The following is a 14,688-nucleotide window of genomic DNA, read 5'->3' on the forward strand; positions in this document are numbered from 1 at the left end:
TCCCTTGCCGTTGTTGCGCCGTCCACACCCCCACTGCGCATGCTCGGCTTGCTGAACGCCCGGTGGTGTCTTACCCTTTAATGGATCCTGGAGCGACAGTGTTACCGGTGTCTTCCTGGGCCGGCCCGAGATGAGGCGAGCATGCGCAGGGGGGGGGGGGGGGTGTGGACGGCGCCATAACAAGGGAGGGACATAGAACCCCACCATGAGATGCTGGAGCGACACTGTTGCCGGTATCTTCCAAGGCCGGCACGAGACGAGCACGCTTCCATTTAAAGGGCTCCTGGAGCGGCATTGTTGCCGCTGTCTTCGTGGGCCGATGAATGGACGGACGACGGACGACGGAGCCGAGAGCAAGAGATGCTTTTCATCTAAAACAGGCAAGAGACACAGGAACACAAGAAGCACAAACGTTGCGCGTGCGGTCAGTTCATGATTGCAAAAGTGCTGCTTAGCGCAGTGCTGTGGCAAGTTAACATTAGCGCAGTGCTGTGGCAAGTTAACGCCCGTTTCCGATTGATGTCCGCCTGAAGAAGGAATGGTTCCTTATCAGATTTGAATTGGGAAGCCTATTACACACACATAAAAAAAGGCCGCGCTACGTTCGCAGGCGTTGAGAATGCTTGCCATATTTGTCGCGCGCTGCATCGCAACCCCGCCACGAAGGAAGTCACGTGGAAAGTGCCAAATTCGTGTGATAAAAGTGTATCGTAATGCTACAATTATAATTTTCGTACCCTGAAAGCAAATCGCTAGTTGTCGCCTCGTTGCAAGCTGCGGTCGTCACGTTGATCCCACACCGAAGGTAGGCACCGTGAAATGTTGCTGCAGTAGCCGCGCCGCGCACTGCCTTACTTTGTCGCGTGGGACACGTCGCAAAGGCAGGTGTCATGAGACGGCACCGAAGTCGTCACGCATTCTAAGGACATGGCAAAGTTACTGTAGCAGTCGCAAGCTGTAGTCGTAACATTGAACCTGTCATGAGGGCAGGTGTCGTGCTCGCGCAGTGAAAGTTTGCTACAATATACGGTACCCTAATCGTCGCGAACTGCCGTATTGGCGCCGATTCTGTTACGAAGGCAAGCGCGGAGAAAAGCACCACAATTTCGCGACGCCTGTTTTCGTGGCAGAGTCGATGCGATGTATAGGCACGATTTGATACGCTGTCAGCGCACGGGCAAGACACGCATTCTGGGTGGCACACTCCACAGAATTTCTTGGCGCCAAACCACTGCACCAACAAATACATAAAATGTAGCCTTAACCAGAAAAAGTGGGCCACCAAATAATAAATAACAACGCAAAGAAGCTGCGACATTTTGCGGAGTGTGCGAACAAAGCAGCAGCCCTTAGTAGCTATAAAGGGAAAAAACAACGACGCAAGCCAGGCCGCAGCCGACATTCAGTCGGCAACATATGCAAAATCCCGATTCAAAACCATCGCCTTCTGATTCTGCAGGGCAGCGTTTCCTTTTATCAGTCATATTAACGTTAATCTTGGCCGCTACAGTAAACAGGTGGCACACCACTCTATGCACACCTAGCATCTAGCGCACACACTCCGACCACCCTAGTTATCTTTCGTACGGCCATATTGGATTTCTCGTGGCGCCACCTATAGCCGCTGGAAGTTGCGAATTTAACACGCCGCAGCTGCACCTGCGCTTTCAGGTGCGCCAGAGAGGAGGGCTCCGCAACAATTTCAATTACCTGAAGATCTTTAGCGTGCAAAAGAATCTCGAGGTATAGCGTTTTCGTCTGTTGCCTCCATCCTAAAAAAACAGCCGCTGCAATAGGAATCGAACCAACGCCCTTGTTGGAGCAGCACCACCCCTTAGCCACTGAGTTACCACGGCTTGTGGCGTTCCCCAAGGTAAACCTCGCTCCTAACTACAAGGGGACAATAATTTCTGTGCTAAAATACGTGTCCCCGTGTTATTTATGGAGAACGATGTGATTCAGTCAGGCATTGGGCAACGCTATCGACCTGATAGCGAAAAGAGTAGTCTGCAACCCTGCTATTGACAGCCGGTCGGGCAACCAACAAGCAAAACAGGAACTTTTTCACCGGAATAGTTCGTGACACATACAGGAGGCGCCAAAAGAACGCAGATAAAGAGCGACGCCATCCAGGACGCTCCGCAGTCTGTCTTTTCGCGTCCGTAAACGCAGGACACGGGGGCAACAAGTGCCGCTGGTGGAAGACGTCATTTCCCTTCTGAGCCCCTGCATCGCCTTCAAGCCGGTGGGATTTCCACAGGCCGCCGGCTCCGTCCTCTCGCCTCGTAGCAGTTTCTCCGCAATGTGCGGCTTCGCCTGCTGCCACCGACGCCCAAGCCAGACTCCGCGGTCCCAACCGCTCTCTCTCTCCTGAATTTACCACGTCGTGTGTACGCTTCATCGGGAAAAGGCCCTTAGGTGACGGAGAGCTCGTGAACCGCGTCGTCGCCTGAATATAGCCCTCCCTGCCCCCTGAAGCAGTTAAGACAATTACGGCTCATCAGCCATATTACCTGCCTCCCCCAGAACCAACCACGTTCAAGAGAAAAAGAGTGCCTGTCCGTCTGTGTGCTGCGGCGGCGCCTACCGAAGTGGCCAAGGGGATCCACGAAACCCGGAGTGCCGCCGGGGAGGGCAAGTGGGCCATTGTTTCATCGTATTGTTCGTCTTGTAGCGGGGACGGCCACACAAGGTTTGCGTCCTGAAGACACGCGCGGCCCTTGCAAGAAGAGCTGGTTTCTTCGTACGTCGTTTCTTGGCCGGTGTGTCTTCATCCACCCACGTCTTTGGTTCTCCTTGATGCATTCCCCGAGGCCATGCACAGGACGTAACCAGGCTCAGGATGTGTCCCACAGATCAAGCATGATGGCCTTCCTTAGAGTCGTCTTCACATTTCTCGTCGTCTGCATTGCCGGTGAGTTTTTGTGAAAGAGCGGCAGCGCAAAACTCTTCGTCATACTGCAGATGGGGTCACTGAAGAAGCTTGTCAGTTAACACAGATAACTGAAGAATCAGCCAACTAGCTCCAAAGCAGCAAGCTGATGAGTCAATGGGCGCACGCGATCCGCTTTTAGGCATCAATATGTGCCGCCAGACAAATTTTTAGTATGGTTTACTTCCATTCAGACTCACTCTGGATCACAGCGTGCTATCGGCATTGGTGGTGCCTTGTCACAGTATTCATTTGTTAGCTCTCCTTTTTAGCCGTAGTACTTCTGCCAATATACAGAGTCCGCCAGTGATCCCACCCATTCTTGGTCGAAGCTGAAAGAGAACTGGATAATATTTAGAGCAACAAAAACGTTTGCATATCACCTTTTAATGCATCCGATGGCAGTTCATATCAATGCAATGTGGCACTACAGACGAAAGGAGGAATTTGTATACAAAATGAAACTGTTTTCCCACTTTAAATGTAAAGTCATCTTCCTTTTTCCATCTCTCTCTGGCTCTCTCTTTCTGTGTAGAACTTCGTAGAATTGCTTCTTCGGCTGTTGCATAACGCCGTATCGTATCTTTACGTCATACTGCATGGCGTTCCAGTGCATGAGTCAATCTAGAAGCATGATTGATGTCCAGTGTTTTTTTATGCACTCATTACCTCATTACTGCCTTGTGAACACAACACTACTGTATGAACGAAGCCGCAATAATTTGCAAACAGAGACACATTTTTTGACACAACACGCCATGGGTAAAACGACGCAATTAGCCAGAAATAACCCATCATCCAATTGCATGCCTAACAGGATTGTGTACCTAGAATCTGCACCCCACCTGATTTCGGTTGATTGTTCTTTGTAATTATCCTTATCGTTACACTACGCTTAATGGCAACACTAAACGCCTATTTATGCCATAATAAAGGCTACAGTATACCACTATCTATATTTAAAAATTCTAAGTTAACTGTACACTGAGATGACGTCAAGCTTGCTACTTGTTCCGGTTGCTCTCTTTGATGTGCTCCTGTTCCGCTCAACTTTCTTCACGAAACAATAATTACAAGATAATTCGCCTGTGTAACATAAAGTATGTTGGAAAGGCATAAGTAGAGCCGTGAGCTTCCTTTGGACGTTAGTCCAAGTTATGCATTCAGAAGGCGAATCTCAATGGGCAGAAACGTTTGACGACAAATTACTCGCAATGCCTGATGTTCTGCAAAGTATTCGCTTATGTGTGATATGAAGGCGAAAATTGTCGAATGAGAAACATTTGGGGGGAACCGAACGGTTTACATTACGAATGAAAGTGCTTCGGATCTGTAGCAGAAGGTCGAAAAAAGCCAGTTCTAGCAATTATTTTTCTGGGTGGAAGCACAAAAGCAGAAAAAGGGCCACCATTGCGATGAACACCGGAAATATACAAAACACTTTTAGTCGAATGTTTACATATGATCAGATGAGCGCACAGCAATACTACTCAGCTCCACTATTTCGTCTCTAATAATTAGGTACCAAGCATATTCTATAGAGGTTAACATTTCGAAAAAGTAAAGAAACGGTATCTGAAAATATCCTTTAGGTGTATCAACTTGTCACATTTCTAAATCTGAAACTTCTCCGTGATCTCGGTGACTTATTTTCCGAGGTGAAGTTATGTCATGGATCTTAACACATAAATTTGTCCGTGTTTCACGATTTTTATTCGTAAATGTTTAAGTTACAATGAAGACGAATTGGGTGTACTTGAATTTAATTATCGCAGATTCCATAGCCCTACGCCTTTTTCCAAAACACTGGTTCCTTTACTTCTAAGTCGCACAGAGAGCCAAGCGGGAAAAAAAAGCGGCCCGCTTGCACTAGTGGTGCAAGGCTGTAGAGCAGCAAAGGTGGCCGCCCCTCTCCCATTCGTCGGGGACCCGGCCGTTGCACCTCGCATGGATTTCCGAACTTGCCGCTGAAAGTTGTCCTTGACTGGCAGGTCTGGATCGTTTGGTTCGCCCGGTTTCACGCCTCTCCCAAAGTGGACCGCATTATCCGCGTTGGAACTTGGGGCAACGAGCTTCGGGAACTCGGCGTCTGTGCTCCCCACTTGAGGCACGAAAGCCCGTGAACTGGCGAGGGAAACAGCACGCGAGTGATCACGCCACGAATTCGTGGCAGGCTGTTCCGGAAGGTTTAGCTGGCCGAGGCCGGGCGCTCCTCACGAGGCGCATGCTCACGTACGCTCAGTATGTTTTCTTGGAATTTTTTTCTGGAAATGCTGGATGGCGGAAATGAATACTTTAACAGCTCTGCGGTTAAAAAGCGAGAACAGCTCAACCCTGACGAAGCTTATCATATGTATTTTCTTCGAACGTTTTCTACCAAGCTGTTTTTTTGCACACCCATCCCTATTACTAAACACAATCCGTGAATCCAAACATGCCTTCAGAATATCTCAAAGCAATAATGCAAAACATGCCCGGGAAGCGATACCGGAACCTCTTTTAATTATCAAATGCGAATGTGTACGCCTTACCGACCAGATGATCCTAGAGACATACTTTGCTGCCGTCCCTCGCAGCACATCCGCAATAATCCCACTACCACTTTTATGGCCACAGCCAGATTTTGTTCTGAGGGTGGAGCAACAACAGGCGTGAAAACGGGGATTGAGCATCATCCACACGAGTTGACAAAGGAGTTTCATGAAGCGAAACCCGCGGGGAATGGTTCGGAAACAGAAAAACCATGCCTTCCACTACTGGCCGCGTGGAATTCAAGTGAGGTGGAGGCGCGCTATTCCGTTTCAAGATATATGTACGAGCCCGGCAGTGCCCGTGCGGCGCAAAACGTCAATTACCCGTGTTCATTGGCATTGCACCAGCACTACACCGAAGTAAATGATAACCAATCACCATTATTTACGACAATAATCCATAGAATTCAATTCACTAAGAGCCAGTCGTGGTTGTTGGTTTATGCCAAGTATCTACAGCGCAGACACACGAAGGACAAAGAAGAACGTTACACCTCAAGCGCTGTAATCAGAAAACGCTTTACTCACCCAAAATTTTGGAAAACTAGGAAAAGAGCTTGCCCTACTGGGGCTCGAACCCGGGGCTCCATTCTAGAACCGAGACGTCTACCCGTGGGCCACTGAGGCTTTTTTTTATTTAATGAAAGAATACGCCCAAACATAACGACACTAGGAGGACACTACATAGCCAAGCCGAGAAGACAATTCCTGAAATTCGCGCAAGCACTAATGAATCAAAATTCGACAAACACACAATTGCTCAAAAAAGAAAAAGTCAGGCGGTTGGTCGGAAGAATTAAACAGACTATGCACAAACGCCGCCGCTTCAGAAATGACATATGGCATAATCGACTCCGCCACAGTTTGCACAGACCGAATAAATATATGTTATAGGGTGTCTCACCAGGACAGCTGACTGAGAAAGACGTGATATCCAATAGTTTCTGAGTGTTGGCTGCAAAATGTGCCAGAAAAAGACAGCAGTCCTGCAGTCGGGGAAACAGTGCGTAATTGTCTCTAGTTTTGAACAGAGGTGAGAATCGTTGACCGAGCCTTAAAAAGATCACGGTCTTGCGTCCAAATTTTTACAGGGAGCGTAAAGTGTCCAATTTAAAGAAAAATGCTTTAACATTTGGCAGTACACCCATTTCAAACACTCTATTGAGTACGTCTTGGTATCTGCAATGGAAGTACGGCTTTTTTAGCAGTTTCATCGAAGAGTAAGAGGAGCGTCCGAACCAAAACAATAGATGGCGCCGTGTGCGCACAGGAAATTCCAGGCTTCTTACAAGAAAATGGAACTTCGCGTTGGAGATATCTAACATTATATGCTTTTTCGCAAGGATATTCAAGCTAATGGAAACCTGACTCATGAAATTTACTGCCGTGGCCTTCTTCATCTATTTCTTGCCCACTGTACGGCGAACACTCTCCCCCCCCCCTTCCCTAGCCGTCCCTCCCATCAGTCATTTCATGATGAGGGCCAAGCGCTTTCTTTATCCCTCGAATATAGCTCTTATCTTCCAAAATATTTCGGCCCCCCTTAAAGTGCTATTGCCCATGTTGGATAATTCATTGGTTTAATTAAACCTTCGCGTTATCTCCTTCCGGTATCCCACCTCTTACCTACGTCTCGGTCCCAGTGTTTTGTGCAATTATTACGCCTTCTTTCCAATGCATGACATTTTTTTCCATCCCTGAGTGCGAGGTTTAATACCTCTCGTATATACTCCCTTCGATTTGTCAAAGTAGATTTATGATATCGTCGCAACGCTCACTAATGTGTATCTACCAGATAGGGAGGTAAGCAAAGCAAGTTTGATGTTAATGCATGATTTTCGGATGACGCTGAGGCGTAACAACTCTGTGTGACTTACGAATTTTCCCACATGCACCCAACCTACCCAAATTATCGTAATGGTTTTCTCGTCGTTGATATTGATGCTTTTACGATTTGTAATATTTGCGAATCTTTTAAGATTCAAGTCAGGGGAGGACAGTTGCATTGTTTACCTGGGGACACCGTTACAAATAATGGTATTGTATTTTCGTTAAATTTAGTTCTTGTGTAGTGTTGTTTTTCAGCTCTTGAATTGTCGTCTTGAAAATAGCAAAGGCTCTACGCACGTTTTTTCGTGAGATTCCTATGCTATAGATACGAAATTTCATGACATTTTGTTTCCTGCACTTGTGGTACCTGCAAAAACCTCGTTTCTTTCTGTCTGGCAAAATAAAAAAAAATACGGAGGCAACTTCTGGTTATTTCCAAACAGGAGTTTTATGCACAATCAACAGAAACGGCATCAGTGGCCATTCATTTAGTTTAGCCATAAGGGAAGGGCCCCTTGGCCTTCTCAGCATGTGTAAACGGTTTGAAACCTTCAATTCTTCTCCCGAAACCTTAATCATGACGATGCCCTTAAAACATAGAAATAATTTATACGCATGGAACTGACAATTTTTATTTTGTACATGCTTTGAAGATTAGCAAGCATGCTTTATTAGCCCGTGTAATATGATGGCCGGGGTGGTCTGCGTTCCAACCGCGAGAAAGGCGGTCTGCCTACCATGGGTATTAGCGTATTTTGGTTACTGTGCAAAAGGGAACTGAATTTCAACTGTTGAGGGTTTGCAGCGCTCATTGTGGCAAAGCTAAACAATTTTTGTAGCCCAAATTCTCCTCTCGGTGTCTTGACGAGACACCAGACAGGCATCTCTGGTCGATATCTTTATATTGACGAAAATTTTATATACAGCTCCTTTTGCGCAGGTGAACACATCTGAAGCTAGTTTGTGGGTAAAAAGCTTTTCCCTTTCTCAAAAAAATTGCCAAAGCCGACTCGGGTCACTGGCGCGTTGAAGGCCTCGCGCAAAATTTGCAACTTCTACCGCTGTAAAACAAATACTGCAGCTATCGCCCTAGTTATTATTATGTGAAGAATGCATACGCTCAAACAATTTATTATATTTGTATTTGACTTGCAGAGCGAACTTTTTAAAGAAAAATTCAAACATTCCAACAAAAAAAGTAAATTTGCTAAATGTGGGCTTTTTTCTCGGATTTTAAACAAGCTAGGTTGTTGAATTTTTTACTGTTATTCTTCTATCCGTGCTGATTCTTTGTGCCAATTCTTGTTTATGTGACCAAGACGCTTGAATATGAAAAAAGCCCTCTACAGCAGCAAGGTAACGCATTTTGCTTTATTTTTGCAAATTAAAACCAAGGTTTCTTTCTATCACCTGCATCAAAAACATGTTGCCCTATTTGTGTTGTTTGTCAGCTACAAAGTGTCAAATACGGCCTTGTTAGCGGTATTGCAGTGACATACCCAAGTGGCTTGTAACAAGCATATGACCCCAACGTACGGAGAGAAATGGCCGTTACAAAGAGAAAATCATTTAAAAATAATGCGGTGAGCATGCGTTGTCAAACTTGGACGCGTGTAATGTACGTTGCACCTAAACCCCATGTTTAAGCTACAGCTTCCGAGCCCATGTTTGGGCATGTGTATAATTATCGACTGGTGCAGTCTCAACCGCCGAACTCGAGACCTGGCCTTTTTATGTTATGGGATTTAAATGATTGCCTAGTGTTTTGCATGAAAAACCGCGGAGTTATCAAGAACAAAATGTCTAAAATACAAAAATTTCTAATTAAGGAAGACTTCTAATTATTCTTATGTTCGAACCATATGCACTTCAGTTCTCTGGTGTGGTAGTCGCGCAGTCTTCAAACTTTAGGAATAGCACCCTTGTGCAATTGTCTGTTCACTAAAATTTAAGTACATATGCACGGTATCCTGAGGGTATCTGTGGCAGTATATGCTACTGCAGACCACTTAGCACCGGCGAGGCAGTACGTCTTTACTGTCGTTCACTTGAGTATGAAGCAGGATGGCAGTGAGGCTGATCTAAGTGGCCAATAGTGGATTAGCGGCAACCAAAAAATTTTAGATGATAACAGTCCTGGGCGGCAGCGGTCTAGCGACCGTCAATACCGGTCAAGATGTACATGCTGGTAAGTCGGCTGAACATGATCTTCTCTACCAGTGTCAAGATCGTTCACGCTAGGGAACGTCCTTCTTGAAACAATTGTCTTCTTATGCGCACTTAAATATCAGCACAGAGCACGTGCCACTCGCTACTCTTTGGCTATTGGCCTTCTCTGGCTCGTCGATGTGCAAGTATCGCCGCAGGCGATGATAATACAGTAGATGTTACTACAGCTAGGGCGGTTTTTTAGTCCGCCTGATTCTGTCGTCACTCACGGCGGTTATGGTATGGTGATATGTTTTTCTGGGGAACGTGAGATCATATCTTTGTGAAAATAAGAAGAAAGTTCGGCCGCCAACCCTCAGTGCCTATTTGTTTTCGCCGGAACGCTTACCCCAACGCTGCAAGTTAGACTAAGCTTGAGCATAGCCTGTTCTACCCGGCCGCTCCCAAGGGATTATGATCTCATCTTACCAACTCTATATGCCAGTAGGCCTACACAGCGAGCACATAACACTGAGCAGCGCAGGAAGAGATGCATCCAGAAGAGCGACTGCGCTAGCGTGAACGGTCCACTTGGGGTGCTTTTGCTACAACTTATTAAAATGGTGGCTACTTTGTTCACGCTTCCTTTCAACAAAGCATGCTCCCCGCAATGTTTATTTAATGATTTTCTTGGTAACGGCCATTTCTCGCCCTACAGAGCGGTCATAAGGTTCTTACAAACCACTTGGGTATGTCACCCCAATGCGGCTAACACGATCATAGTTGACGCTTTGTAGCTACAAAACAACAAAAATAGTGTAACACGTTTTTGATGTAGGTGAAAGAGAGCAATGTTGGTTTTATTTGTGAAAGTTTGAAAAAAAATGAAGATGGCCTTTTTTTTTTGGCCTTCAACATATACAAAAATGCGTTACCTTGTAGCAGTACACGGCCTTTTTCTTTTTGAAGCGTCTTTACCACATAAACTAAAGAGGCACGAAGATTGAAAAAAGATTGCGAAATACCAGCAAAACATTTCAACCTCCTAGCTTGTCTAGATAACCACAAAAAATTCCCACATTTGGGCATTTTTCAAAATATGTTCCAATTTGGGTATTTTTATTGCAAGCAATTCCCTCTGCAAGCCTAATATGCAAGACTATTATGTTAAACCATTTGAGGGTATGCAAAGGCTTTACATAAAAAGAACTAGGGTGATAGCCGCAGTAGGTTTTGTTCTACAGCGGTAGAAGTTTCGAGTTTTCCGCGAGCCGCTCAACGCGCCAGTACCCGACTGGTCTTTGTGAGTGTTTTTGGGGAAGGGAGAATGATTGTTTCCGCAAAATACCTTAACATAGCTTTTTCCTTCTGCACAAGTGGCTATATATAAAATTTTCGTCAAAAAAAAGAGATCTCGACCGGACACGCCTGTCTGATCTCTCGTGTCCCTCTATCGAATGAACCACCTCTCGTCCACTTACGATGACTCTTCTCCTAAACATCCACCTTACCACGATCATGAATTTCTCCGTAGGATAGGCAGCCAGATTATTACGAGGGGTTCCGAAAGATTTTCGTGAGACAGAGCCTGCCCTCTTTTGTTCATTTGCAGTATTTCCAAAGTCTGTACCTTCACGTTTATTTCCACGTGGGGACCTTAACGTTATTTACAAAAGGGTCTGACAGAGCAGTACTGCCTTAGCGTTAGCCTGACGTTCGTTACACTCTAGAACTTCTGTCTTGGTGGTCTTCTATTCCGCTCGTAGGCCCAAGACCACAGAATGTTTTACGGGCAATTATCACGGAGGCCAGCTTGATTAGATGGGGCTCAAAAGCTACAGCCAAGTCTGATGCTGGCCATCACGCGCGGAAATTTAATATCTTGCGGTAGTCGTGTGCAGTGCAGTGGCTGTAACTTACCAGTGGCTGCTGGTAAGTTACATTTACATACGTTATTATTTGTAATGGCGAACCTATGAAAATGAAACGGAAATCTACCGTGTCGAGTGATAAACTGTGACGTGTAATAGGTGGTGGGAAAGGGTCCGAAATTTTGTGAATATCCTTTATCCATTGGAATGTGTAGCTTTCATTTCCTTCTTGTTGCCACTGAACATTCCAATGTTTTATTAATTGAATAATAATGTGTTTTTTGATAAATTATAGAGAAATAGGGCAGTCAATTTTTTCGCTATATTTTTCTGATTTTTTACCCATTCCGTCCGTGATTTCGTTCCGTCGTTGCCACTGTGACTTTTAATGTAAGTTTACGTTGTTTTGACCAGTTTTGCTATTTCGTTTAGCACTTCTTTAATTCTAAATATATTGGCGTTCCGATTATTTGGATTGCTGATTGCTTTTAGGGTTGATGGACTCTCAGTATAAACCGGTACGTTACCTTCTTTGAAACTAGTTTGGAGGTATTCAATTGCTTTTAAAATCGCGATTCTTTCTGCCTCAAAGTTAGTGCTCTACTCCGGAAGTTTGTATTGTTTGGTTTCTACTATTTTGCTGGATTTATCAAGAATAATAAAAACTGCTCCTAATCCGGTTTTAACTGGCGAGCCGTCTGTAAATACTGCAAAAATCTGTCTGCGAAATTGGTTGAGTAAGTTAGGTAAAAGATATCTTATCTGCTGGATGCAGCTGCCATATATCTACTTTTTTACTTATTTGGTCTCCCGTAAAAGCGCGGTTTTTCCAGCAGAACTGGGCATAAGTGGCCTGAGGCGACAGCGCATGCAGCATTTTTGCTCAGTTTGTCGCATGAGGGCGCACAGCTCACGACGTCCGTCTTTCATTGCCGCCAAATGTCGATACCTTGACTAACGTCTTTGATCCAGCATACCGAGCATATATTCGAAGACTGAACCACGTTTCGCTGCCTAACGGAGACGTTCTTGTTCTACGTGACGCTTCTTTCAGGCCTGGATATTGTGTACACTGGACGAGTTCTTCGGAGACAATTTGCTTGAGCATATTTACGTGCTCGTTTGTACCCTTGACGAGCACGCTCTTCGTACGTCACCTCCAAGTACAGAAGAATGCTCAAACTGAAAACGCTCCGCGCCGGCGCTGGCGTCCGAAATTCACCTAGACGTCAGCAAAATGGTGTTTTTGTAAGAAACGCAGCAGTAAGGTGCCCGGAGGCTTCCCCCGCAACCGAAGCAGAAACCACTGGGCACGCAGCGGCGCATTCGTAAACCTAACAACAGAATCAGCAGCACGGCCCGAAAAGCAGAGAGGGGAGACAAATAAAGCTTCGCTTTAAATGTCAAAGCCAGAGATTTTCTTCGGAAAATCGCAAATCACAACGATGTCAAAGAGCACACAAGCAAAGGTAAATTTATCACTTTTCAACACGCATGAGGATGTAGCCGTCAGCAAAATTCGAAACTCCCTGCGTATATTTTTGATTACCAACATTTCACTTAAAAACCATAAACAACTCGATCTCATAAGTAGTTAATAAATTAGTTCGTGTCCAATTCGTAACAACGCTATCGCAAACGTGACTACCGCTTCGTAACCACTGCTACAATATGAAACGAATACACATTAGTGTGATCTGTAGCCATATATATATTACGGTAAAAGCTTCAGTTTTGTTTTAATAAAAGTTTTAAGTAGATAGAAAACGTAAAACCAAAAACACCTACTTGACGCGCCGAACATTTGGCGTGTCAAGTAGGTGTTCTTAAGCGCTCAGTAGGTGCACCCCACTTAATCGCATTTCCCGCCGTAGAGCGGGAAATGCGAAGGCTGGCTAAGCGGTTCACATGGGGATGACGACGATTGTTACAAAAATAATCTTAAAGTCGCGTGCACAATTGCACAGCCGTGTCGCAAAGGGTTGAAAAGGTCACGTAACTGAGTTACCACTGGAATTATAGAAGGCCAAAGCTTCACTCACGCAGCTCTCTGCCGTGCCAAAACGCACTGCAGGGAAGCCAACTCTACGCATTGAGTTCCCACAAGGGCTCGTGTGATGCTGATCAAGCGCCTCAACAATACAACGCTTCCTGTAGTCGGAGTTGAACCCGCGTCCCCCGCTTTGTGAACCTGACATCTATGGAATTGCGCTATTCCGACGTGGACGAAGCAGTTCGAAAATTTGACTTTGACTCAGGTTCCAAGGGAAAAAGCTTTGCGTTGTAACTGTTTTTCTTTTGAAAAAAGGCATCATAATTTTTAAACCCAAGTGTCGTGTACATTGTACAAACGCACAGAGGTGCCTCCCAAGGACATGTACACGCGCACACAAAAACACTTGCACAAGCACGCACACGGAAATACGCACAGACACGTCCACGCCTTTGTGGCTGATCCTGAACCCCCTCCCCCCTCCCTCTTCAACCAAAAAAGCAAGGCTCCCAATTTTGCGCATTGAACTTCAATAAACCAAAACACTGGCAGCTTTCTCGCGCGTCTTTAGAGGAAAACAAGGTGGTTCCCCAAACTTACTATCGGATAAAATGGGCTGCATCCACTGCCATGCGCAGTCGTGTAGACAGCGCATGCAAACAACAAGCAACTTTGTTAGGTTTGATTCCTTTCATACGTTAGCCTCATTGATTGCGCGGCCGCAGGCGGTGCTTTGTGCACTGGAAAAGTTAATAATAAAGCCAAAATTTTAGTTTTTAATGGCACCGCATCTTTTGTGATGTCAGAAATGCTGTATTAAAGCCATTGGCCTTATTCTCGACTGCACAAATTCCTAGGCAATTGGGGAATTCGCCGGAAGTGTTTTGTGACTGGCTTTCAGTTTTGGTCACGTGCTTCCGGTTGACGAAGCGGTTGTGTGTGATTTCGTCATTTTGACGTTTCATGACGTTTACGGGCACAAGTTCTGAAGTTTCACTTATTTGTCGTAACTGGAAGCGTGTAATTCTTGGCCGGCAATGAAAATCTTGACTAAATCCACCGGACATGACAACGTAAACCTGCCTTTGCTATTCAACAACAATACTGCTTGTAATGTGCGCTCTCTTTTTCTGATTGTCTGAAAAGGAGTAACGTAATTTAAACAGTCGGCGGGAACGAACACGTCACACATCGGCAACTTCAGCCTTCGTAAAGTGGTGTAATATTACGTAACAGTTTGAAAATAGAGGCTGCTTTTCACGCGAATGAGGGAAAAAATTTCCTAGACTTTCAGCGGCGCGACATGTCTGTGAATTTGCAGCAGAAGCAGTTTCCCATGACGCGTGGTTTAAACCAATTTTTTACTGAGGAAATAACAGTTTC

At 45.4% G+C, this 14,688-nt stretch overlaps 1 protein-coding gene across 1 annotated transcript in view; it reads left to right on the forward strand.

Annotated features, from left to right (window-relative positions):
• Positions 1 to 2,128: 2,128 nt before the first annotated feature.
• LOC144161554 (uncharacterized) overlaps positions 2,129 to 14,688 on the forward strand; it is a 64,262-nt gene continuing 51,702 nt past the window's right edge. The window contains exon 1 of the mRNA XM_077692207.1: positions 2,129 to 2,914. Within this exon, the coding sequence (XP_077548333.1) occupies positions 2,800 to 2,914 (115 nt within the window). The 5' untranslated portion in view covers positions 2,129 to 2,799. The remainder of the gene's footprint in view (positions 2,915 to 14,688) is intronic.

The sequence above is a fragment of the Haemaphysalis longicornis genome, unplaced genomic scaffold, assembly GCF_048455015.1.
Source record: "Haemaphysalis longicornis isolate Haplotype H1 unplaced genomic scaffold, Haemaphysalis longicornis Haplotype H1 scaffold_12, whole genome shotgun sequence".
NCBI classification, from domain to species: Eukaryota; Metazoa; Arthropoda; class Arachnida; order Ixodida; family Ixodidae; genus Haemaphysalis; species Haemaphysalis longicornis.